Source organism: Dipodomys ordii, unplaced genomic scaffold (genome assembly GCF_000151885.1).
Source record: "Dipodomys ordii isolate 6190 unplaced genomic scaffold, Dord_2.0 Scaffold2, whole genome shotgun sequence".
Taxonomy (NCBI): domain Eukaryota; kingdom Metazoa; phylum Chordata; class Mammalia; order Rodentia; family Heteromyidae; genus Dipodomys; species Dipodomys ordii.
In genome coordinates, this window is record NW_012267218.1 from 23,148,907 (window position 1) to 23,171,140 (window position 22,234).

A 22,234-nucleotide genomic window follows, 5' to 3' on the forward strand; every position below is an offset into this window, starting at 1 on the left:
CCCCCCCCGCAGGATTCACTCAGCTGCCTTCAGCTCTCTGCTCAGAGAAGCCTCTGCCCACTCTGGTCTCATCCTCTCTCTTCTGTCACCCTGCTCTGTATTTCTCCATGGCAGTTAAGTCCATCTGATAGGTTTATTACGTTGCTATTTCTGTTTAGATGTTTGGGGTCTGGCCTTCTAGCCCACATGAATACATGTTCTACAGAAGCAGGGATTTTGTTTGGTTTCTGAGTTCCAGTGTCTTAGATCAATATCCCCACATAGTCTGTGGTTCCTTAGTACTTGTTGAATGAGTGAATGAGCCTTTACTGCCCTTGGGAAGCCCTGCCTAAACCAAGCAGAGTGTAGTCCATGCCCTGCCAGTGGCTCATACATAACATCACTCAACAAGTATTAATGGAGCACCTGCTGTGTCTCCATTTTTTTTCCTTCCCAGACCTGTGCAGGTGAATCCGTGCTTCCTAAGAGCATGTGTACCCAGCAGGGGGAAGGCACAGGCAACTAGGGGCCAAAGCATCATTCCTGCTTGGAGAGCAACTTGATTTCTTCAAATCAAGTTGTAGACATAAATCTGTGCCGGTCAATGTACTTTCCAGTACCAGAAACTTCATACAAAGTGCAAAAGAATGGCACAGTATAGCTGTGGGACTCAGGAGAGGGGAAGAATGGTGGGGTTCATTGTGCAGCAGGTCAGGAGGTAGCTGGGAGGCAGCCAAAGTGTCACTTGAAGGTGACTCCTTAAGGACAAAGGTTTTCATGTTGGCATTGGCCCAAGGACAGAACAGCAGCCCTGGTGTAGGGAAGCTGGGAGCCAGAGATGATCAGCCAGAGATAGACTTTGGGCTAAACATAGAGGAGGTTTTTATTATACTGTGGACATTTGCATGTGTGCATGTGTGTGGGCAGGGATGGGAGTAAGAGTTGAGAGGTGCACTGTCACACCTCCTAAAGTGAAGTGTGATGGTCAGAGAGTACTGCCACCACAGAGAAGCTAGTAGATGTGCATAGGAATGTAAGCGTATGGGCTTACACAGTCACTTGCTATACACACAGGTGTAGCCATCATATGAGCTTGCAGTTGGTTCCTGCAGATCTGCTAGTTTCTTTGGCACCCATTCAGCCACTTCATGGCCACTAGGGAGAGGCTGAGTGACAGTCTTGTCCACTGACTTCTTCAACCCAGGTCCATTCCAGCTTGTGGCATCTAGCCAAACCAATCACTTTCTTTGAGTATTGGCTGGTGGGCTGCTCAAAGCCAAGGATCAAGTGCCACCTGCTGGTGGAACATTAAACTGCATCACTGCTGGGGGGTGGGCGGGAGAATTCTCTGCCCCTCGCCCTCCCCCAATTCAACAAGTTGTGAAAGATTTCCTATTTGCTGGGCCTTGAGATATAGCAGTGGTCTAGACAGCTATAGAATTTTCAATTCAGTGAGGATTTAGTTGTATACAAATATTTTTTAAAGTATGTGCTGGGCCCAGTGCTAGGTATCTAGACCAGCAGTGACTTAGGTAGATACCATTCTTGCACTCATGTAATTTGCAGTTTAGAAGGGACTTTATTAAACCACTGCTTCTCAGTATTCAGTATTTCTTGAACCAGCTTCACACATACCACCGTCATAATATTTCCCTTGTATTCTGTTATTTTTCTTTAAATTAGTATATTGCTAAGATAACTGAATTTTCACATCTTATCTATTTTAGCACATTACAAAGTTTTACAAGCATACAAAAAGATATTGGAAGCAATGGAATGCACAATCCAGCAAACTTAATAGTTTGATATACTGTGTTTCCGATGTTTTTGGTTGAAATTTCTTCAATAAATTAGCTATCCTCTCTTCCTAGAGTGAACTGCCACTCTTATTAATTCCAATGCATGCTTTTATACTATTTCTACAGATGCATGCATCCGCAAAATACGCAATGTTACTTTGCATGTTTTAAGCTTAGATAAGTGATACCATATTGTATTTTCCTCCCACAATTTGGTATTTTTCCCTTCACCATTAGATTTTTGAGATTTAACCACAAAATAGAACTAGCCCAAGTTTATTCATTTTAACTGAGGTTCCTTTGTCTAAATATACCCACAGTTTGTTTATTCATCCTCCTGTTTTGGGACATTCAGATGAATTACATTTTTTTGCCATTACAAACAGGTCTTGACTCATTGTTCTACATAAATTGAATTCATCGTTAAAAAGGAAACTTAACATCACTACCATCGGTTGAAAGTAGTATTGCTTGTTTAAAAGAGAAGGTAATTGTAGGAAAATTGGAAAGAAAACAAAATGATGTTCAGTTCTAGTCTGACGCCATTGGTTATCTTAGGAGCTCAAGCCCCTGTCTTGTTCTTCCTATGAAGAAGAGGGTGTACTTTAAGAGAAGGAGGTAATGTCTGATTTGGAAGCCTGGGGGTATGCAAAGGATTTCACTGAATTAGAAGGGAAAGGTTTTCCAGGCAGACAGTAAGTAGCTTCAGAAAAGACATCTATATGAGACCTCGATGCCGACCAGTTTGTATCCTTGAAGGAGATCAGCTTTGTTTGTAGATGGTCACAGAGGTGAGGGAAAGGTGATGGGGAAATTAAACTACACAGGCAGGTGGGGACCAGACTGGTTTCATAGGAGTCAGCGCAGAGCTGTGGGAGATTTTTGACCCTTGTCCCAGGGAGAAAAGCAGCTGTGCCAGGCTGTCAGGTAGATATGGCCTCAACAAGTGATCCTTAAGCTAGTGTTTGCTGAGTACATAGGGCTGGAAGATTGTGCTCATGTGATCTCTGAGTGGTAGGAGAGCTGATTTCTGGAGGGAATCTGAGCCCCAGCTTATCAGGCTCGTCAGCTTACTTTGAATTCAGTAGAACACCCACTGCCTGGCCAGATCCCTACTGGCCTCCTTTTCCTGATAGCCTAGGAGGCTCTTACTAAGTGTCTGGATATTGGGTATCTATGTCTTTATTGAGTGGCTTCCTAGCCCCAACCTGGCCCCTTGCTGACAGTCTTTGATTCACTATGACCCTGATGCCATGACCTGCCAGCCAAGCAGGCTCTCAATCCCGTGATCTGGGTTCCCACAGGCCCTGGTTCTTAGGGAACTCCCAGGGCACGCTGTCTCAAAACCTTCCTAGCTCCCTTATCATCGCCACAAGGGCTAGCAACTTCCAAATGGACGGACAGTTTTCCTATTGCACCAGCGTGCCCAGAAAGCCTGGGTCTGAAGGGCAGCCTCTTTCCCAGGGCCTGGTGATTTGGGCTCTGAGGAGGAGGAAAACTTCATGGAGCCAGGAAGCTGCTGAAGATGGTGCCTCAAGAGACAGCGCTTATAACTAGCAGTTCACCCAGGGGCAGCTCCCCACAACTTTAGGCCAAAGGGCCAGGAATGAAACTCAGCCCTTTGCAAATGACAGGAACTTATTTTGAATTCTTTGTAAGGCCTCCCAAACCACACACGCTTTGGGGTCCACTCAGATGTCAAACGGTCTCTTAGATGGGAGCAGATGCTTGCCATACTGGCTCTAGAGATCCCAGGAATGGCCACGGCTCTGGCCTTTGGCCGTCACATCACTCTCTCACACTCATCTCCGCTCTCTGTGAGCCTGGCCTGGGCTGAAGAGCCTCATCCCAGAATAAGGGATTCTACTGGAGATTACCCTGGTCTGGGAATTTGGGTCTGCTGATAGAAAGCCAGAGCTGGGGAACCTGCTGCTGTTGTTAGTGTTTGCCATTCATCTGAGGGAAAAATTTGAACAACTGGGCTGAGTGCTGCATTCAAGACCAAAGATCGGGGACTCATGAAGGTGCCCTCAGAGCCAGCGCCAAGACAGTAGTTGGAGAAATGACTGACCCACCCCTAAACTACATGGGAGGTGCACTTCAGCTTCCCCAAATGAAAAGTGTGGTCAAGAGGCAGAGACAGTTGGTCATGTCTCCAGCCCCATCTTCTTACCAGCTTGCTACCCTCTTAGGCAGAGACATCCTTTTGTTTTAGTTGCCCACTGAGCGTTCAGTCTGATGACAAATGGGCCTGCTGAATACTGTGGCTTCTTCTGGCACCCTTTTGTTGGCAGGTGGCACACATGTGCATTCTAGAGACCACATGTATACAGCTTCTCTTGCATTACCAGCATCTGCATAGTGTGTGTATGTTTGAGAAGGGGCCGTATAGAGCTGGAGCCTGGCTTAAAGTTGAGCCAATTCACGGTTGTGTCTACCACCACTGTGCTGGGGGGTGTGGGTGGGGGGGTGAATAAGGGCCTCAAACATGCAAGCAAGGATTCTACCACTGAGTTACACTCCCTAGCCCACCAACCTGGCCTTGGTGGGTTCTGGGACTTAGCTGTTGTGTGGCTTTGGCAAGTGAGCAGACCTCTCAGATCTTGTCATCGTCATGGTCACTGGCCTGTGCCTCCGATGTGAAACCTTCCTATCTGTTGTTTGTTCAATCATCAGAACCATAAGAGGCCCCCAGACTAGGCCCTTCCCCCAGCTCTGAGCATTCTTATGCTGATACTTCATGTTTTGCTGATCTTGCAGGAGAAATGTCTGTGGGGGACAGTGCTGCCCGGGATGGACAACTGCAAATAGCACCAATCACTGTATCAAACGTAAGTGCCTCCTATCTTCCCCCACCCCCGACCCCAGGCCAAAGGCTGTAGGACCTGGAGCAGCAAGCTCTCCCCCCGCCTGCTGCCTGGTCACAGGGAGTGAAGTACAATGGAAGGGAGACTATAATGTCTCCACCTGGAAAATTGCCTGTGTTCCTGCCTGCTGTCCCACTGTGTCAGTGCCTACTTTCCCTGCTCGCAGGCTCCCTTAGGCACCCCTACCGGCTTGTAGTCAACAGAGCACACCTGGCCCCTAAGCCTCTCCAGCCCACATCCCACATCTTCAGGGCATTATTCATGCTATGTGCTGAGGGAATCCATCGCTGCCTTGACCTTAGGCCCAGAGGTCCATACTCAGATGAAGCTCTTATCCCATGTCTGGACAGCCTTCTGTTGGACTGCTTCAAGGCCTGGCAGGCTGGTTCAAATGAGAGGAAAGAAAAGAATCTTCTTAGATCTGTGAATACCAAGGAAGAGTCTTGACCCCCCACCCCCGCCCCCGCCACACACACCCAGGCTTCCACTGAGCCATGATCTTTGTGCATGAGGCTTCATTACTGGTTTCAGAGGTAGTGATAACAGAACCTCAACTAAGGTACACATGTCTAGGTCGTGGCAGAACTAAAATTTGAAACCAGATAACCTGACTCTACCTTGTGATCTGAGGATGACTGTTCTGCCGTCATTCCGATTCTCCATTGTGGGACTGGGCTAGCACATGCACAGATCCAGGTAAACCTCTATCTGTGAAATGTTGCCAGGTACCAGTGGCTCACACCTAGAACCCTAGCTACTCAGGAGGCTGAGATCTAAGGATTGCTGCTTGAAGGCAGTCTGGGCAGGAAAGTCTATGAGACTCTTATCTCTAGTTAACCACCAAAAAGGCTGGAAGTAGAGCTGTGGCTCAAGCTTTGAGTTCTGGCCTTGAGTGGAAAAAGCTCAGGGGGACAGTGCCCAGGTCCTGAATTTAAGCCCCAGGACTAGCACAGAAGAAGAAGAAAGAAGAGGAGAAGGAGGAGGAGGAGAAGGAAGAGGAGGAAGAGGAGAGAGAAGAAAATGATCCTTAGAGAGGTGGTGACTTGTTCAAGGTCACACAGTTCATTAGAGGAGAAGCAGACCAAACCAGCTCTGAACCTCTCTGGGCACATCTCCAGGCAGAGAAACCAGAGATGTGGATAGTCCAGTGGTCTTAAGCTATTCAGAAGCTCTGGGATCTGGGCCAGGCACAGATCTTTCTCAAAGCACCATATATGATCAGAGGCATGGCTGAGGAGCGCTGAATGGAGTCTGGGTCTGCCTTGAGGATTCTACTCACACCTGCTGTTTTCATGGCTCCAAAGCCATCAGTTGCTAATGTGGCAGGTATGAGGGAGGTCTGGGATGATTTCTAGAAAGCTCCCAGTACTTGCAAGGGTCTGACCAGCCTTGGAGATGCAGGGCTTTGGAGATGTGAGATTTGGAGTTGGGTGTGTGTGTGTGTGCTATGGTTTGGGAAATTCAGCCATTGGGGGGAGACGTTGGGTGGTGGAGAGTATTGCTGAATGATTTGAATCTGGAGCAGGCAGCTTTACAGGGAATGGGCTTCTCTCCAGCTGTCTGAGGGGTTTTGACTTGGCCACATGGAGCTCACCAGACCCAGAGGCTATGTTTTCTAAATCACTTATGATCTTCTAGCATTTCTTTATACCCAACTGGAGTTTCAACACTGGACATTCAAGGCTGGGTGAGCTTTGAGCTGGTCACAGTCTCTGCTGCACCTGGCCCCCCATTCTTTCTCTGTTCTTTCATGCAGGCCTATGCTGACCAGGCTAGAGGCTGGCAGCTCTCCTGCGGGCATTGCTGGGTGGGGGGAGGAGGGGTGTCAGCATTTCCTACTTGGGGTGGGCTTGTCCACAGAGGAAGCTGGCTGCTAATTAGCCAGTCTCTGGAGCTGTTTGCTTGTTGCTATTTTGCTGCTTAATGAGCCTAAATGAGAACCACGTGGGCAGTGTGTGTGTGTGGGGGGGGGAGTGTTGGCCTTAGATAGCTGGATCTATGGCCCTGTAGAACATGGGGCTCTTGGCTCTACACTTTTGACAACTAGCTCCCACAGCTTCCCAAGGGGCTTTGCCTCTCTCCCTCTCCCTTCTCTACAGCTGCTCTCCTAGCTGGGGGTAAGGGTGAGGAGCAGGGGGAGATTGCCATGTGGGGAATGTTCTAGCAGTATTGCACATGTGGGTGGTGCCTAGGAGGTCAGCGGGAGGTGAGAACATTCTAGGAGGGGTGTGTGCCACCCTGCCGCTCACTGCCCACAATGTGGGCTGGGATCATATGGAGACTCAGTCTATCCTCTGAGCCCCCAGGTTTTGTGGGCCCCACCCAGCTCCCAAGCACAGCTGTGCTGAGCCCCCAGCTCTGGCCTCTCTCTCCTCCTCTCCCAGGAGCAACCCCAGGAGGCTGCCACTTCCTTCCTTCCCAATCACTGGACCCCAGGGAGTCCCTGTGTCTGAGGTGTCCAGCACTGTGTCCCCTAGCTCCTCCCTGTACCTTGGCAGGATCAGGAGCTGGGCCATCCTCTTCTCTGATCTGGGCATCTGCCTTTCTTTCTATGGCCTTGCAACTCTGTCCTTTGTAATTTATGTGTTTTTGTATTTGTGAGGCAGCTGACAAAGGCCTGCGCGGCCAGTTCAGCGGAGGGGAAAGATTGTAGGGTGTGGGGTGACAGTGTCTTGTTTATAACTGTTGCTTTGGGAAAACTGTCCAGACTTCTCAGACTGGCTCACTCCATCCCTGCCCCAGCTGGGGAAAGGGATGTGAAGGGGAGCAGAAGCCTTGCAGATATTGAGCAGGAACTGTCACCAGTCCCCCACTCAAACAGGAAGGGTCAAGGTTTAGCCTGTGCCTTGAATTCTGGTACTGAATCCAGGGAGTTGTGTGTTTGAATCCAGCTCTATATCCTTGGGTAAGTGACTGGTCTTCTTTTGAGCCTGGAGTCTCAGCCATAAAATAATATACAGAGTTGTCTTTGAGGATTAATATAGCAACATTCTATAGCTCTTACACTGTGAGGTACTATTTGAAGCCCTTTGTGTGTGTGTGTGTGTGTGTGTGTGTGTGTGTGTGTGTGTGCACCCATGTGCCAGTTTGGGGCTTGAACTCAGGGCCTGAGCACTGTCCCTGAGCTTTTTTGCTCGACTGATGTTCTACCAATTGAGCTTCACAGCTCCATTTTAGCTTTTGGGTGCTTAATTGGAGATAAGAGTCTCACAGACTTTCTTTCCCATGCTGACTTGAAACCAAGGTCCTCAGATCTCAGCCTCCTGACTAGCTAGGACTATAAGTGTGAGTCACCAGCACCAGACATCTTACTACTTTTTAATCTTCACAATGGCCCTAGAAGCTACATTTGCTTTCTCTCCCCATTTACAGAAGTCAGCTATTTGTCTAAGCTGTGCAGCTGAGGTTCAGCCCCAGCCTGGGTGTGAATCTGGTAGCTTAGTTCTAGAGCGCAAGGCCTAACTTTCATATTCCCTCTGGTAAATGAGCAACTGTGCACAGACAGCATGGGACCATGGTTACATTCAGCGGGTATTTTGATCCTGGGTCTGGCAGCCTGTGCCACACTGCCTGGGTTTAATGCCAACTCTATCACCAAGTGGCTGTGTGACTGTGGGGAAGTTGCTTAAAGATCTCTGTGCCTCAATTTCCTCTTCTGTAAACTGTGTCCTATATTAGTTCCTGCTTCCCAGAGCTGCAAGGAATAAATGATGTGACTTAGGTCAAATGTTTAGTTGAAATCTGGCATGTTGTATGTGCCGTCTACAGGTGTGGCCTTGATTTTGTGTCTCACTGCCAGTGGCATGTAGCATCCCAGGCACAAGGTAAAAAAGCTCAAGAAGAAGGGATTGAACCAGACAGGGCCAGCTCAGGTTGAACTGACAGGTCTCTTTCTGCTGCTCAAGTTCTATTGAAACTCCCCATTAAGTTCAGAAGACCTAGGCCTTCTCCTGCCTTCTTGGTCCTCAAGAGCGTCTGCATATGTGCTGAATGTTGGAACAGCTATCTTGCTGGTCCTCATCTCAGTTCTATAAGGACCCTATTTTTTCTTTTCTAGTCCCTGAAACAGCTGGTCAGCACCCCTTTCCCTATACTAACCCTGTAAGGACCCCATTCCAAAGGGTAAGATCAGAGCAAGTGAGTAGAAGCCCCAGCTTTGGAGCCAGAATCTCTGGGTTCAAACCTTCCATCAGTTACTAGCCCAGTGATCTTGACCACTGTAAGCCTTAGTTTCCCCATATGTGGGTTTGGGCTGAAAATAGGCCCAGTATGTTCCAAGTACTTTTTGTGTGTTGGGCTTTGATTGTGTGTGTGTGTGTGTGTGTGTGTGTAAGAGGGGGGGAGGGAGGATGTCCTGGGGCTCAAATTCAGAGCCTGGGTGCTGTCCCTGAGCTTTTCTGTTGCTCAGGGCTAGTGCTTTATCACTTGAGCCACAGCTTCTTTTCCAGCGCAGGCTGGCTTTTAAACCCTGATTCTCAGAACCCAGCCTCCTGAGTAGCTAGGATTATAGACATGAGCTACTGGTGCCTGGGGGTGGGGACTATGTTTCACTGTCCCCCAGCAGTAGTAGAATGAAGCAATTACACGAGGTGATGCTCCAAAGCACTTAGTCTAGAATCTTGTTATGGTGAAGGCTTGGCAAACCTTGGGAAAACTGGTGAGGGCAGGGCTGGGATTTTCCTGTTCTTTACTGGCTTGTTAGATGTTCCTAGAGCCAGAGGCTTGAGCCTATGGGTGGTCACACCTGGAGGATCATCCCATGGACCGGGAGTTGGCAGGGAGGATAAGAGGTGGCTAAGGAAATCACTGTAGGAGCTCAGTGAACGCCCAGATAAGAAGAAGGACACAGTCTCCCCCAAGATACCATGTAGCATGTGTTCCCCTTGAAGCTCTGACCAACGAATATGTAAGGAATGCCATTGGCCAGAGGCCTACTGGGGAGTGGTGCTGGGTCCTGTGGCAGCCATGGAGTACTTGGACCCCTCCACACCCCTGTGTCCTACATGGATCTCTACTGCTACTTCTCCTCTGCCAGTACTGGGTTTCCTGAGAAAGTCCTGGGTCTTCCTCCCTCCCTCCCTCCCTCCCTTCCTTCCTTCCTTCTCTCTTCCTCTCTTCCTCTTTCTTTCTTCCTTCCATCTTTCCTTTCTTTTTTTCTCCTACAATGAAATCCTGCTCTCTCACAGCTGTAAATGTTATCTCTGATCACTGAAGGCCAGCTTTACATCTCTCTTCGTTTCAGCCATTCCTGCATCTCCTGTTTCTTTAACATTTGTTCTGATGTTTCCCAGACAGCCTAATCCCAAAGGGAGCTGGTGTTGTCCCTTTCTCGGAGCCACCTCCCAGTCCGGGTCTTTCCTACTTGATGAAATGGCACCCTCAGACACATGAGGGCCATCCAGGACATGTTCTTGTCACCTGGGCTTTATCACCCATCCCTGCCAAGTCCTGTTTGTTATTGTAACCTGTCTGCACCTTGCTGCCTCTGTGGTCCTGTATGCCTGCAGTAGCTTGTTGACTGATCTTGCTGTCATCCCTCAACATATCATGCTTGCTCTGCAGTGGGGTCCTGGCCTCGACCCTCAGCTCTCACCTTTGCTCACTAAACCCAGCCTGGGTTCTTGCAATGTGCCACCTCTAGGCTATGGCACAAGCTATTCTCTCCTGGTCTTCTTTCCCCATCTCATCTTTCCAGGCTCTGTTTCCTGTGCCCTTCTTCAGAGGGGTTACCCCTAACCAATCCATTTAGAGCCACCCCCACACCAGCATTGTTACTCTGGATCTCAGCCCCTTGCTGCTAACCTCAGCTCCTAATTTCTATTCTTCTGCTTCTTTATTTCTTTAATAATGATCCCTCTAACTAAATTGAAGGTTCCATAAATAAAGGACAATGTCTACTTGATTACCATCTTGGCAAGTACTGCTTGTGTGAGCTTTTCCTAGATGAGGACACAAGGCTCCCCAAGGGGATGCAGGGTGGCCTCCAGTCATATGGTTCGAGTTCAGACACGGTCTGTGGTGCTTCTGCCCGGCCATGGCTGAGCAGTAAAGTGTTGGAATGATGGGCTTGTCCCCTTGTCCTGGACTTTGTGTCTGGAGCTGGTGCAGTCATGGTGGCTAGCTCTGCGAGAATCATAGAACCATCTTCAATACCCTGGGTATTTCCTGCATCCCAGGAAATGGTTCATGACAGCTCATCCCTGATGATAGTCATTCCTGGTTTCCATCCTGTCTTCTCTCATCTCCAGAGGTCTCCCTGGAGAAGCCTCCAGAACCCTGCTTCCTCCCAGCCAAGTCCGCAAGGCCCCGAGGATGGGTGTGCCCAAAGGTCTCCCTCTTCAGGCCTCCTGGAGCCAGTGGGAACTGGGGCTGCTCTCTGCCCCAGCCCCTGGCCCTCGGCCCCCAGCTGGCCCAGCATTGCAGCATTTGCTAATGCAATTAGCAGGGCGGTCCAGGCGGACAGGCTAGGGCCAAGGTCTGACTCACACCTCCCCTTCCTCCCCTCAGGCCGCCAAACGGTAGAGGCCCACTTGGCCTGCCAGACGGCGTCTGCAGAGAGCTCATGAGGGGCCAAGAATGGCATCTTTCTCTCATTAGAGGCTTTTATGTGAACACAACTGCTATTTTGGAGCCCGGCGTTTGGCCGGCCTCTGAGCCCCAGTGCTGTTTCCAACAGGTCTAAGCAGCGGCCCAATACAGCTGTGGTGGAGGGGGGCGAGGCTCTGAGGCCTCACCAACAGGGGGCTCAGACCCCAGATGGGGACCTACGGGACACAGAATCTAGACAGGGCTTATGTATAGAAAAGATGAGTCCCCGTGGGTTTCCACAGTGTGAGCCAGCCAGGATTCCTTAGCCTCGGAGGTCTCTGATATTAAGGTTCTCTTCCTATGAGAGCTAAAGGTCAAGGTTGTGAAGAAACAGCTAGAGAGCCATGGATGAAGACCCCACTCAGCAAATTTCACAGGCAAACTAAGGTAGAGTTTCAGGGGAGGGGCCCAAGGAGGCGCTGAGGCACGAATCGTGGACATGTGGAAAACGTTAGGCCGGCAAAGGCTTCTGGGTGACAAGGGTCATGGAGCTGAGGGAAGTGGTCCCAGGATACAGATTTAAGGAAAGGTGGAAGATTAACCTGTGGAGCGGCTGAGCTTCAGGTTGTGGAGACAGAGTTCAAAGTTTGGTCTGGAGTTGAGGTATATCTCTCTGACAAGAGGGATGGTGTTGGAAGCCTTGGAGGTAGTGAGTTTTGGGGTTCGACTTGAAGTCAGTATCTCATCTTACAGATCATAGATGACAGCCCTGCGATGTGTCTCTAGGACACCATGGTTTCCATGGGGAGAAAATGGGCCTAGCTGAGATGTTCAGAAGTCATTTTGCTACGGTTTGGTTGTTATTTTAAAGCTTTGCAAGTTGTCTTGTAGAATTGTTGGTGATGATGGAAATGTTGTGTATCTTGTCTAATATATGTGACTAGTGAGCACTTAAAATGTAGCTTTCAGGACCAAGAAACTGAGTTGGGGATTTTATTCCATTTAAATGAGTTTACATTTGATTAGCTACCTACAGCTTGTGGCTGGAGTATGAGACTGTGTTGAACAGGGTAGCTTTCGCAAGTTCAGAACAGATCTCCATCAAACATCCCTGTGGATGATCAACTCCCCTATCCCCCTTTTTTGGGCCAGTTCTGGGGCTTGAGATCAAGGTCTGGACATTATCCCTGAGCTTCTTTTTACTCAAGGCTAGCACTCTACCCTTGACCCACAGGGCCACTTCCGGCTTTTTCTGTGTATATGGCACTGAGGAATCAAACCCAGGGCTTCACACATGCTAGGGCAAGCACTCTACCACTAGGCCACATTCCCCAGCCCTGATCAACTTCCCTTTTCTATTGAAGCTTGGTTAGGCATCTCGTGAAATGGGGAGTGTCCAAAGCCATGCTACTGGGGTGGGGCTGAGTCCCCCAGCCCATGTCCTTTCCAACACTGAGTAGCTCATCACCAGGGCTCTGAGCAGAAGGCAGTGGCAGTGTGTACGGTGGGAACTATTTCTAGAATCCTCCCCCACCACACACATCTATTCTAGGTTTGGTCTCTTCCCTAAAAAGAAGGGGTGTTGTGCGGAAAATTTGAGCAAACTTCTGACTACTTTGGAGTAGACTGAAGATAGAGGCGGCATGGCCAGAAAGGTGAAGGTGCTTTAAGAACAATGTCTTCTATTTCTTGCTTTCAAAGCAATTTTAAGAGTTTTCTTTGTCAGGCGCTGGTGGCTCACGCTTGTAATCCTGGCTACTCAGGAGGCTGAGATATGAGGATGGTGGTTCAAAGCCAGCTAGAGTAGGAAAGTCCGTGAGACTCTTATCTCCAATTAACTACCAGAAAACTGGAAGTGGTGCTGTGGCTCAAGTGGTAGAGCACTTGCCTTGAGCTGAAGAGCTCAGGGACAGCACCCAGGCCCAGAGTTCAAGCCCCATGACCAACCCCCCCAAAAAAAAGTTTTCTTTCTTCCTTTCTCCTCTTCCTTTGGGCAAGCTGCTAACTCCACAGAGTTAAACTCTCCACATAGCCAGTACTCGGTAAAGGAAAGAGTGCCAGAAGAAACAGAAAAGATAGGATTCTGCAAGAGTCCAAATTATCATTGTCTAAAGACTTCCAATTGTCCTAAGATGCAGAGGGGCTGGTGAGTTTCTTCTAGAGATGCTCAGCCCCCAAGGGCTCAGCATTGTGACTGCTTCATGCCCAAAACTTCCCAGGAATAACCAACTTAGCTATGCTAAGTTCACACTGGGCCAACTTCTCAAGTATAAGCCAGATACCAGTGGTTCAAGCCTATAATCCTAGCTACTCAGGAGAAGCCAAGGCAGGAAAGTCTGGGAGATGCCAATCTCCAATTAGCCATCAAAAAAACCCCGGAAAGTAGAGCTGTGGTTCAAGTAGTAGAGCATCAGCCTTTAGTGGGAAAAGCTAAGGAAAGAGCCCAAGCCCTGAGTTCAAGCCCTAGTACAACATACATACACATCACCTCCCTCCCCCATGCACACATACATACACAGTATAAGACAGGATCTTTACTCTTTAGGAAAAATGAGAAGTGGAGGCAGGAATATGAAGCTCCAGGGGTGAAACAGGAAGACATCTTGGCCCACCGTGGTTGGAGGGGTGTGTGTGTGTACGTGCGCGCGTGTGTGCGTGCGCGCGTGTGTGCGTGCATGCGTGTGTGTGTGTGTGTGTGTGTGTGTGTGTTCTTAAAATCCTACAGCACTGCACAGAATGTCCTTGTTGGGCCCTCGCGGTTTCTTTCTGTGTTCTAAGTGACAGCTCAGCCATCTGCTAATTTCCTTTTGATACTTAGGTTTCTTACTCTGTGCTTGTTTGTTTTGCCTGGTCCTCCTTAAACTAGAGGGCACACAATTGTTCTCTGCTCCCTCTTCCAGAGTGTCTCTGGCTTTCATGCACCAGTAAAATAGCCAACAATGTCTTAAGTACCAATTACATTGGCCAGCTTTTCATTTTTCCGAGTGTGGATATTAGGAAAAGGGGGAAAAAAAACAAAAAAAACCCCAAAAACAAAACCAGCTACCATGTGCCATCACCTTTCATTTAAAAGAACATTCACACCCCCCACACATTAAATGGGAAAAATAGCATTACAAAAAAACTATTGATTTTCTTTTTTTTTTATTTCTTTTTTTCTTTTGGTTGGTCGTGGGGCTTGAACTTGGAGCGCTCGGCCACTTTTCAGCCACAGCATCACTTCTGGTTTTCTGGTGGATAAAAGTATCTGGAGATAAGAGTCTCATGGACTTTCCTGCCTGAGCTGGCTTTGAACCTCAGTCCTCAGATCTTAGCCTCTGAGTAGCTAGGATTACAGGCATAAGTCACCAGTGCCTGGCTTGATTTTCTTATGTTATGAGAAACCAGTAAAAAACAGAATGCTACTTAGATATTGGGGCCACCATTGTGGGCCATTTGGGAGTGCCATTGGGGGAGAGGTGAGAGAGGACTGGAGTTTTATGCGCCAGTTTCATAATAGGCACATGCTTGGCTTAGAAGAGAATGCTTAAGCCATGTGGTGAGGAAGTCAGGTATCATGCATCTTGCTGAGCCCTGTGAAAACCAACCAAGACCAGTGCATGGAAACTGGAGCGAGCTGCTGCTTCACAATCTCTGAAACTCTCAAGCCTGGACAATCTGCCTCTGCAGATGGGGCCTCTATGTCCTCCCCTAAATGACTGAGGCTGAAGGGTCTCAGCGAGTGTTTTTCTATCACGTATCTGGCATGTTTGAAGGTCTAAAACTTTTATTTATTATTATAGTATATATAGAGATAAAATACTATTTCCAACTGGGAGTGGTGGCTCATACCTGTAATCCCACCTACCCAGGAAGTAGGGAGAAGAAAGATCTTGGTTCAAGGCTAGCAGGAGCAAAAAGTTAGTGAAACATTTCCACCCCCCCACCTTAATTAATAAGCTGGGCATGGTGGTATGTATCTGTAGTCCCAGCTATATGGGAGCTATATGGGAGGCCTTCTTGGGGCCACGCAGGCCCTGACCTACCAACCTACCTCCATGGTCACATCATGGGCCACCCCTGATCACTCCTCCCATCAGACCAGGGAAGGGTCCCAGGCCCGGAGGTGATACCTGTATCCAGTGTGGCCACACTTTCTCCCCCCCCCACCTCCCTTCTCTACTTAAACCCAGGCAGCCCATTAACATGCCCCTTCTATCTGTCTGCCACAGTAAATCAACTCTTCCTGCCTAAGTGCCGCGTGGTGTTCTCTTTACTAGCTACCTAATTAAACCTACCTATTTAATTTACCATACACATAGGTAAGAGAATCTCTGACTAAGGACATCCCTAGGCAAAAATGTAAAACTCTACCTAAAATATAACTAATGCATAAAAAGGATTGGGTGTATGGCTCAAGTGGAGGGTGCCTGCCTAGCAAGTACAGAGCCCTGAGTTCAAATCCCAGTACTACCAAACACTAAAATTCTTTTACCATGCTAGTTGTATCATTTTCTCCCTAACCATTTGCTATGAGCTGGTAGTGATAGGAACCAAGTCCTCAATGAGAATTCCTTGTGGGGCCAGGGCCTTCCATTCATGTGGAGACCCAGCACAGGACAAAGGCGTGCTCTGTGTCCCCTGACCCTTCTCTGACTAAGAGAAGCGTCACACTGATTGATAGCCCAGGATGAGGCAGGGCCAGAACTGAGTGGGTCAAAGCAAAGCACAGGGGCTCAGCTCAGGGCTGAGAGTGGACTTCTAGAAAGTGAACAATCTTATGGCTCAAGACCACGATGAGCCTTCCTTGCGGCTTGGGTAGGGAAGGTGGAGGCTAGACTATTTCCCAAAGGCTGACCTTGGGCAGAGATCATTCTGTCCACCATGGGAGCTCTGGACTTTGGGGTTCACCTTTCCTGGCGTCTCCCTTCTCCAAAAGAAAACCCAGACTGCCACCTGCCTGAGCACTGACTTCCTTAGTGTTACTGACCCTGAGTTGGCTACTGTGCTGGCCTCAGCTGACCTTGCTTCTGGTGGCCAGGGCAAGAGCCGAAGAGGTGGTCAGATGGTGGCAATCTGCCTGGGCAGATGGAATGGCAGCCCAGTGGACTTTGGTGTTAGTCTATGGAGTGAAATCCTGAAGTCACTGAGTTTCTGAGAAGTAGATGACATGGACTAGGTAAAATTTGAGGAGATTTTCCAGACCAGCCTCTAGCTGGATTCTCTGGTACTTCTCACAGAGAAGGAGAATTTAGCCCATAAAATCCAGGCATGTGATCTGGGTAGAGGTGCCTAGTGGTTTCACAACTGCACCTAGAATAATGGAGGTAACAAGGTCTTATATACTGGCTTTTACCTCCTTGATAATCTTGGAGTGGCCTTGCTTACTCCTCACTCTTCCGCCAGCCCCCAGCCTCTATGGGTCCCTTGCATCTCCCCCAGCATGTGAGTTCCTTCCAGCCTCCAGAGCTTTGCACTGGCCTAGCCCTCTGCCTGGCGGTCCCTGCCTAGGTCTGCCCTCTTCACCTCCTTTGGATTCCTGTTTCACTGTTTTTAAGGTGCTTTGACTCCTCCATCTTGATGACCTCGAACTGGGTCACCCTGGTTAGTTGTCTTACTGACAGGTTATTGTCTTCATCGTCGTCATCGTCTTCCTCCTCCTCCATCTCCTTCTTGTACAAAGGAGTTGGCATTTAACAAAGCAGTTTATGAATCCATCTTGATCAATGTCACCCCTTTCAACATTCTCATTCATTCCTCCCCTCCCCACCTCTTCCTCTCTCTTCTTTTTATTTATTTATTTTTTTGCCAGTCCTGAACTCAGGGCCTGGGCACTGTCCCTAAGCTTCTTTGTGCAAGGCTCACACTCTACCACTTGAGCCACAGCACCACTTGTGGCTTTTTCTGTTTATGTGGTACATGAGGAATCAAACCCAGGGCCTCATGCATGTGAGGCAAGCACTCTACCACTAAGTTACATTCCCAGCCCTTCCTCTCTCTTTTTAACTTTTTAGAATATACATTGTATTCTTGTCTGCATTCTCTTCCTCTTCTCCTCCTCATTCATCTACCCCATTCCCCTTGACTACCTGGAGTATTATTTTGCTGAACTTTTATTTTGGCTAAGGAATTACTCTTTTTGAGATGTTCCTTGAATCTATTGTATCTCAGCTGCATACATTGCCTGCAGTTGCATACCTCCCAACATACTTACTTATGAGTTTATAAGCTAAATCTAGCTTCCACATAGAAGGGAAATCATGCATCCTCTACCAGACTATTTTCTTTCTTGCTTCCCGTTGGTCCCTCACATGCGAGTACAAGTTTCACGTAAGGACTTCATCCTCAGTGTCCAGCCCTTCGTAGGGCTCGATGACTTTGTTGAGTGTGTGAATGACAGGGTAAATGAGATGCTGGGTTTAGAAGACTCAGGATGATTGAGGCCATGCCCACACACGTTTCCCAGAGAGTACTGGGAGGAGAGGCAGGGCCTTGCATTCTGATGTAGACCGTTGCAGTTAGGCTTTGTGGCCGCTGGCCATTGAAGCTGACTCTAAAACTGCCAGGGTAATGAAGGGCAGTGAAGAGGGGAAGTCATCACTTAGAGGGCTGGTAGCTGCCCACGGTGCTGGCTCAGAGGAAACCGTCCAGTCTCAGCACCACCTATCTGTCTGCAGGTTGGACCAGGACAGGAGACAGGGGTGAGGAGTTGGGGGGGGGGCGGGTTGTTGATCATCTCAGCCCTGAGACAGCAGCTCCACCTTGCTGAGGGGTGGGAAAATGAGATGACTGTCATGTCAAAAATGCCTTGAGACACCCTCAGAGTCCCCTGTGTTATTCTAGCCCCTCTGAGTCATGAGTAAACTGAGGCTGAGTGAGGCCAAGGTCACACAGTTCATGATGTTCTGTCAAGAAAGGAATAGTCCGTCAACTCAAACCTGACTTTCAGGTTTCGGGCCAATGTTGAACTCTTTCTCCTAAATGACCTTTATTTATTTCCTCTTTCTTGAGAATCTACTTGTGACCATCTCTGAGGTAAGCGCGGAGGTCATGTGAGCATCACTGCCATGTCAGGTGGTACATTTCCCTGTCAGGATATTCTCTGGCCATGCTAGTGACAGCCCACTCCATAGTGCTGGCCTTTTGACCTTTGACTTGTCTGGAAATCAAAGTCAAACTCATCCTGGAGGCCTGCAGGTGTCAGGAAGAGAACTGAGCCCAGGAACCTAAGGAAGCCGGGTGCTGGGCTTCCTGTGTGAGGGACCCAGCAACAGCACCCCATTCTCTCCCCTCCTGGCAGGAGGGTACTTCTGGTCACCACCCCTTCCCTGTCTCCTCAGCCGTGTGCCAGCCACCCTGCCAGAACCGGGGCTCCTGCAGCAGGCCTCAGCTCTGCATCTGCCGCTCCGGCTTCCGGGGCCCCCGCTGCGAGGAGATCATTCCTGATGAGGAGTTTGACCCCCAGAATTCCAGACTGGCACCCCGACGCTCAGCAGAGGGGGTACCCAGCCTACGCAGGAGCAGCACCACTAGAGACAGCCTCGTGGACAGAGCACAACCGCTGACACCACAGCTGACACCAGCCCGGTAAGTCTCCCTGTCAACCTGGCCTCAGAGGCTTGGCTTGGTCTGTCTCTGTCCAGAGAGGAACTGTGTGGGAAAGGCTGCTGTGGTCCTCTGGGCCCATTTCCCCACTTTGCACCCCTTTCTTTGTCCTTTAGGTCAAGGTGAGTTGTGTAGGTGAAGTCTCTCCTCTACCATGCCAGGGAGAAAGCCGAGGAGGAATGGCTCCTGCATCAGAGCTTCTTGGTTCTAGTCCTGGCTTTGCATCTTCCTTAGGTGACCCTGAAAATATGAACTCTCTGTTTCTGATTCCTTCTCACTAAGTCTGGGGCAATTGTAATACCTACATCATGGATTTGTGAGGATTCAATTAGTTAATATAAGTAAAATAGAGTCAGTTTTGAAATTCTAGCAACTCAGGAGGTGGTTCAAGATCAGGAGACATCCCCTCCTTCTCAATTAATAATAATAATAATAAAAGCTGGGCATAGTGATACATACCTGTCATCCCAGCTACCCAGTAAGGATAAATAGGAGGATCGCTGTCCAGGCTGGGGGTAAAAAGCATAACCCCATTTGAAAAATAGCTAAAAGCAAAAAGGATTGGATATGTGGCTCAAGCAGCAAGAGTTGTCTGCCTAACAAGCGTGAGGCCCTGAGTTCAAACTCCAGAACTTAAGGGGGGAAAAAGTGTTTAGAGTGGTACCTGGTACATGTTCTCTGTAACTGTTCTTCCTCCTCCTCCTCCTCCTCCTCCTCCTCCTCCTCCTCCTCTCTTTCCTTCTTCTCCTCCCTTTCCTCTTCCACCTCCTCTCTTTCCTCTTCCTCCTCCTCTCTTTCCTCCTTCTCCTCCCTTTTCTCTTCCTCCTCCTTCTCCTTCTCCTCTATCTCCCCTCCCTCATTTCCTGCATTCTCTGTGATAGTGGAAGGGCTCCTCCACCAGCAGCAGCCTCTTCTTGACACCTACGACCCACTACCCCAGAGGGAAAGCAAAGTGGCATGTGGGGGCCATGAGGAGAACAAAAGTGGCCACGGGGAATGGCACAGGAAGCAGTGCTAGGTTTCTTGCCAGCCAATTTGGCTAGGCTTTTTTTCTAGCTCAGGACAGGAAATCTAAATTTTTTAAAGCTGGTCCATTTCTAGGGGGCTGTGTTTTGCTTTTGGTTTTTTAGGATTTGTTTTTCCATTTGCTTCTACTTAGGAAGTTCTTTCTGAAATGCTGCAACGTTGTCTTGCTGAACTAAAGGGAAAAAGGATTTGCCCCCTCAGAGCCAAGAGAAGCAGGGAGGAGACTGACCTGGGGGTCAGGTCCCCAGCAGGACAGGTCAAGAGGACCTGCTGAGTTGGAGGGACAGAATGGAAAGGATTTGCTTTCTGAAAGTCTCTTTCGAAAGGGCTGGAACAGGCAGACCAGAGTTGTAGTAAGGTGAAATTCCAAGGTTCTGAGTACCCAAGCAGATCCAAGCTCCAAGGTCAAAACCAGAAGAACCACTCTATAGCCAAGAGCTGTCTGAGACAGAAACAGAGACAGAGCCAAAGAACAACACAGAGGACCTGGGGTTAACTGAAAGTTGGTGGGCAGGGCCTGATCCTTCTTCTGATCCCAGGTAGATGGGACTGGTATAATGGTACCTGGAGGCATATGAGAGCTGCCAGTCCAGAAGCCAACAGGGACAGATGGGCACAAACTTCTTTCCAGATGGCATTTCTCCCTACAAGTCTCTGTTTGGTTTGTGGAATTCATTCATGTGTAAAGCATTGGCCCTTGGCAAGTATCTCTTCACTGGCACCTGAGTCAGAGTCATTTAACACCTTTTCCCCATCATCCAAGCCCGCTTGTGCCATGCCCTTGTTCTTTTTGCTAGAGTTATTTTTCCAAATAGGGTTTTGTGCTGTTGCTGAGGGTCACCCTTAGATGGAGATTCTCCTACTTCCGTCTTTTGAGTAGCTGAGGTTAGAGGTGTGTGCTACCACATCCTGCCCTTCCTGCAGCACTTTCTACTGTCCTGAACCCTGCCCTTGTGTCTGGATCGTGTGGGACCATACCCTGGAAGGCAGCTACTGTCCCGTGTCTTCCACGTGCTTGTCCCGTGCTTGGCTTGCAGAAAATTCTGGTCTCTGAATCTTGCTGCCAACCTCAGAGCTAGCCTAATAAAAGGGACTCACTTGGCATTGAATTTCATCTGTACCTGAAACTGTGGGCATTACCCCTGAGTGCCACTGAGAGGGCGGAAAGCTAGTCTTTACTGATGCCCAGGCAAGCACTCTGCGCTTCCCTCCCTTCCATTTCTCACTCTGTCTTGGGTTGGGCTGTTCAGTCTCTCTCTGGACCAGGGGTTAAGACAGCTCTGCTAGTTCATGAATGTGTCTTGGCACCTAACACTGCAGTGTACACTGTAGGCACTGAGTCAATGTAAATTGAATATGTAAATGAGTGTCGGACTATGTAAATGAGCCTGAGTATGTGCCGTCAATCCCCCAGGGATATTATCCTATGTGTAAGAGGCACTGGACAGCCAAAGTCCTGGGTGAGGTCTCTGGCCCACAGCGGGACATCCTCCTATACTTTCATAGGTTTCCTAGCCAGGGGCTACTGTGATTTCTTAATGAGCTGCAGCTCCAGGCCAGCCCTAGCCCTCCCTGCCCTCAGTCCTCTGTGCCATGAAATCTGGGAAAGTCCGAGCTTGTCCTGCTGTAGGCCACTGTCGATGCAGCTGTGTTTTGCTTCGAGAGGCCAAATCTCAAATGCCTGGTGGTGTCAGACATTTCCTGTGATCCTGGCCAGGTTTCCCAGGCAGCTGCTGGCCTCTCTCCTGATGGCAACTTGGACAGGCCCTGTGTGTCCAGACAGAGGAGTGACAGGATGCAGAGGACATTGTAGGCGAAGATGTCTAAGAAAGTGAGGCATTCTGGGGTTGGTAATGGATAGAGGCTGCTTCTGAAGAACAGTGGGCAGAAGCCAGGAGATAATGTCCCAGAGGCAGATGAGAGGGAGAAGCCGGCCGAGGGACAGGCAGCAGGCAGGATGCTGACAAAGGCCAGATGTGTATTGATACCGTCCAGCTGCAACCTGGGCTGGCTGCAGGGGGCCGTGGAGACTCCCTCCAAGCCCCAGGCCCAGACTTCTTTCCTAGTGGGGAAGAAACAGCTAGCACCTGGGCAAGGTCTAGAGTGATGGGGTTGATTATAAGAACCATGGTTCTATACAGAATCTGTTAGGCTCTGGTAAACTGATTCAGTTCATATGTACCACCATGTGAGTCTCCTGGGAACTTGTCAATATGCAGCGTCTGATTGGGCAGTTCTGAGCCTCCTTAACACAGTCCCAGGTGATGCTAATACTGCTGGTCCATGGACCACGTTTTCATTACCTAGGGTCAGAGCCTAGATTTAAATTCAGATAATCCTTGGTTTCAGTTCCGAATTTACCACTCATTAGGCATACATCCCAATGTCTCTGAGCCAAGAGCCTCCACCACCTAGAATCACAGCAAGGATGAAATGAGAAGATGTGAGTCG

The 22,234-nt window shown here is 49.1% G+C and overlaps 1 protein-coding gene across 1 annotated transcript in view; it reads left to right on the forward strand.

The window, feature by feature from the left end:
- Ltbp2 (latent transforming growth factor beta binding protein 2) overlaps positions 1-22,234 on the forward strand; it is a 102,899-nt gene that overhangs the window by 3,421 nt on the left and 77,244 nt on the right. The window contains exons 6-8 of the mRNA XM_013013523.1: positions 4,539-4,609; positions 18,493-18,739; positions 21,232-21,243. Coding sequence (XP_012868977.1) covers positions 4,539-4,609; positions 18,493-18,739; positions 21,232-21,243 — 330 coding nt within the window. The remainder of the gene's footprint in view (positions 1-4,538; positions 4,610-18,492; positions 18,740-21,231; positions 21,244-22,234) is intronic.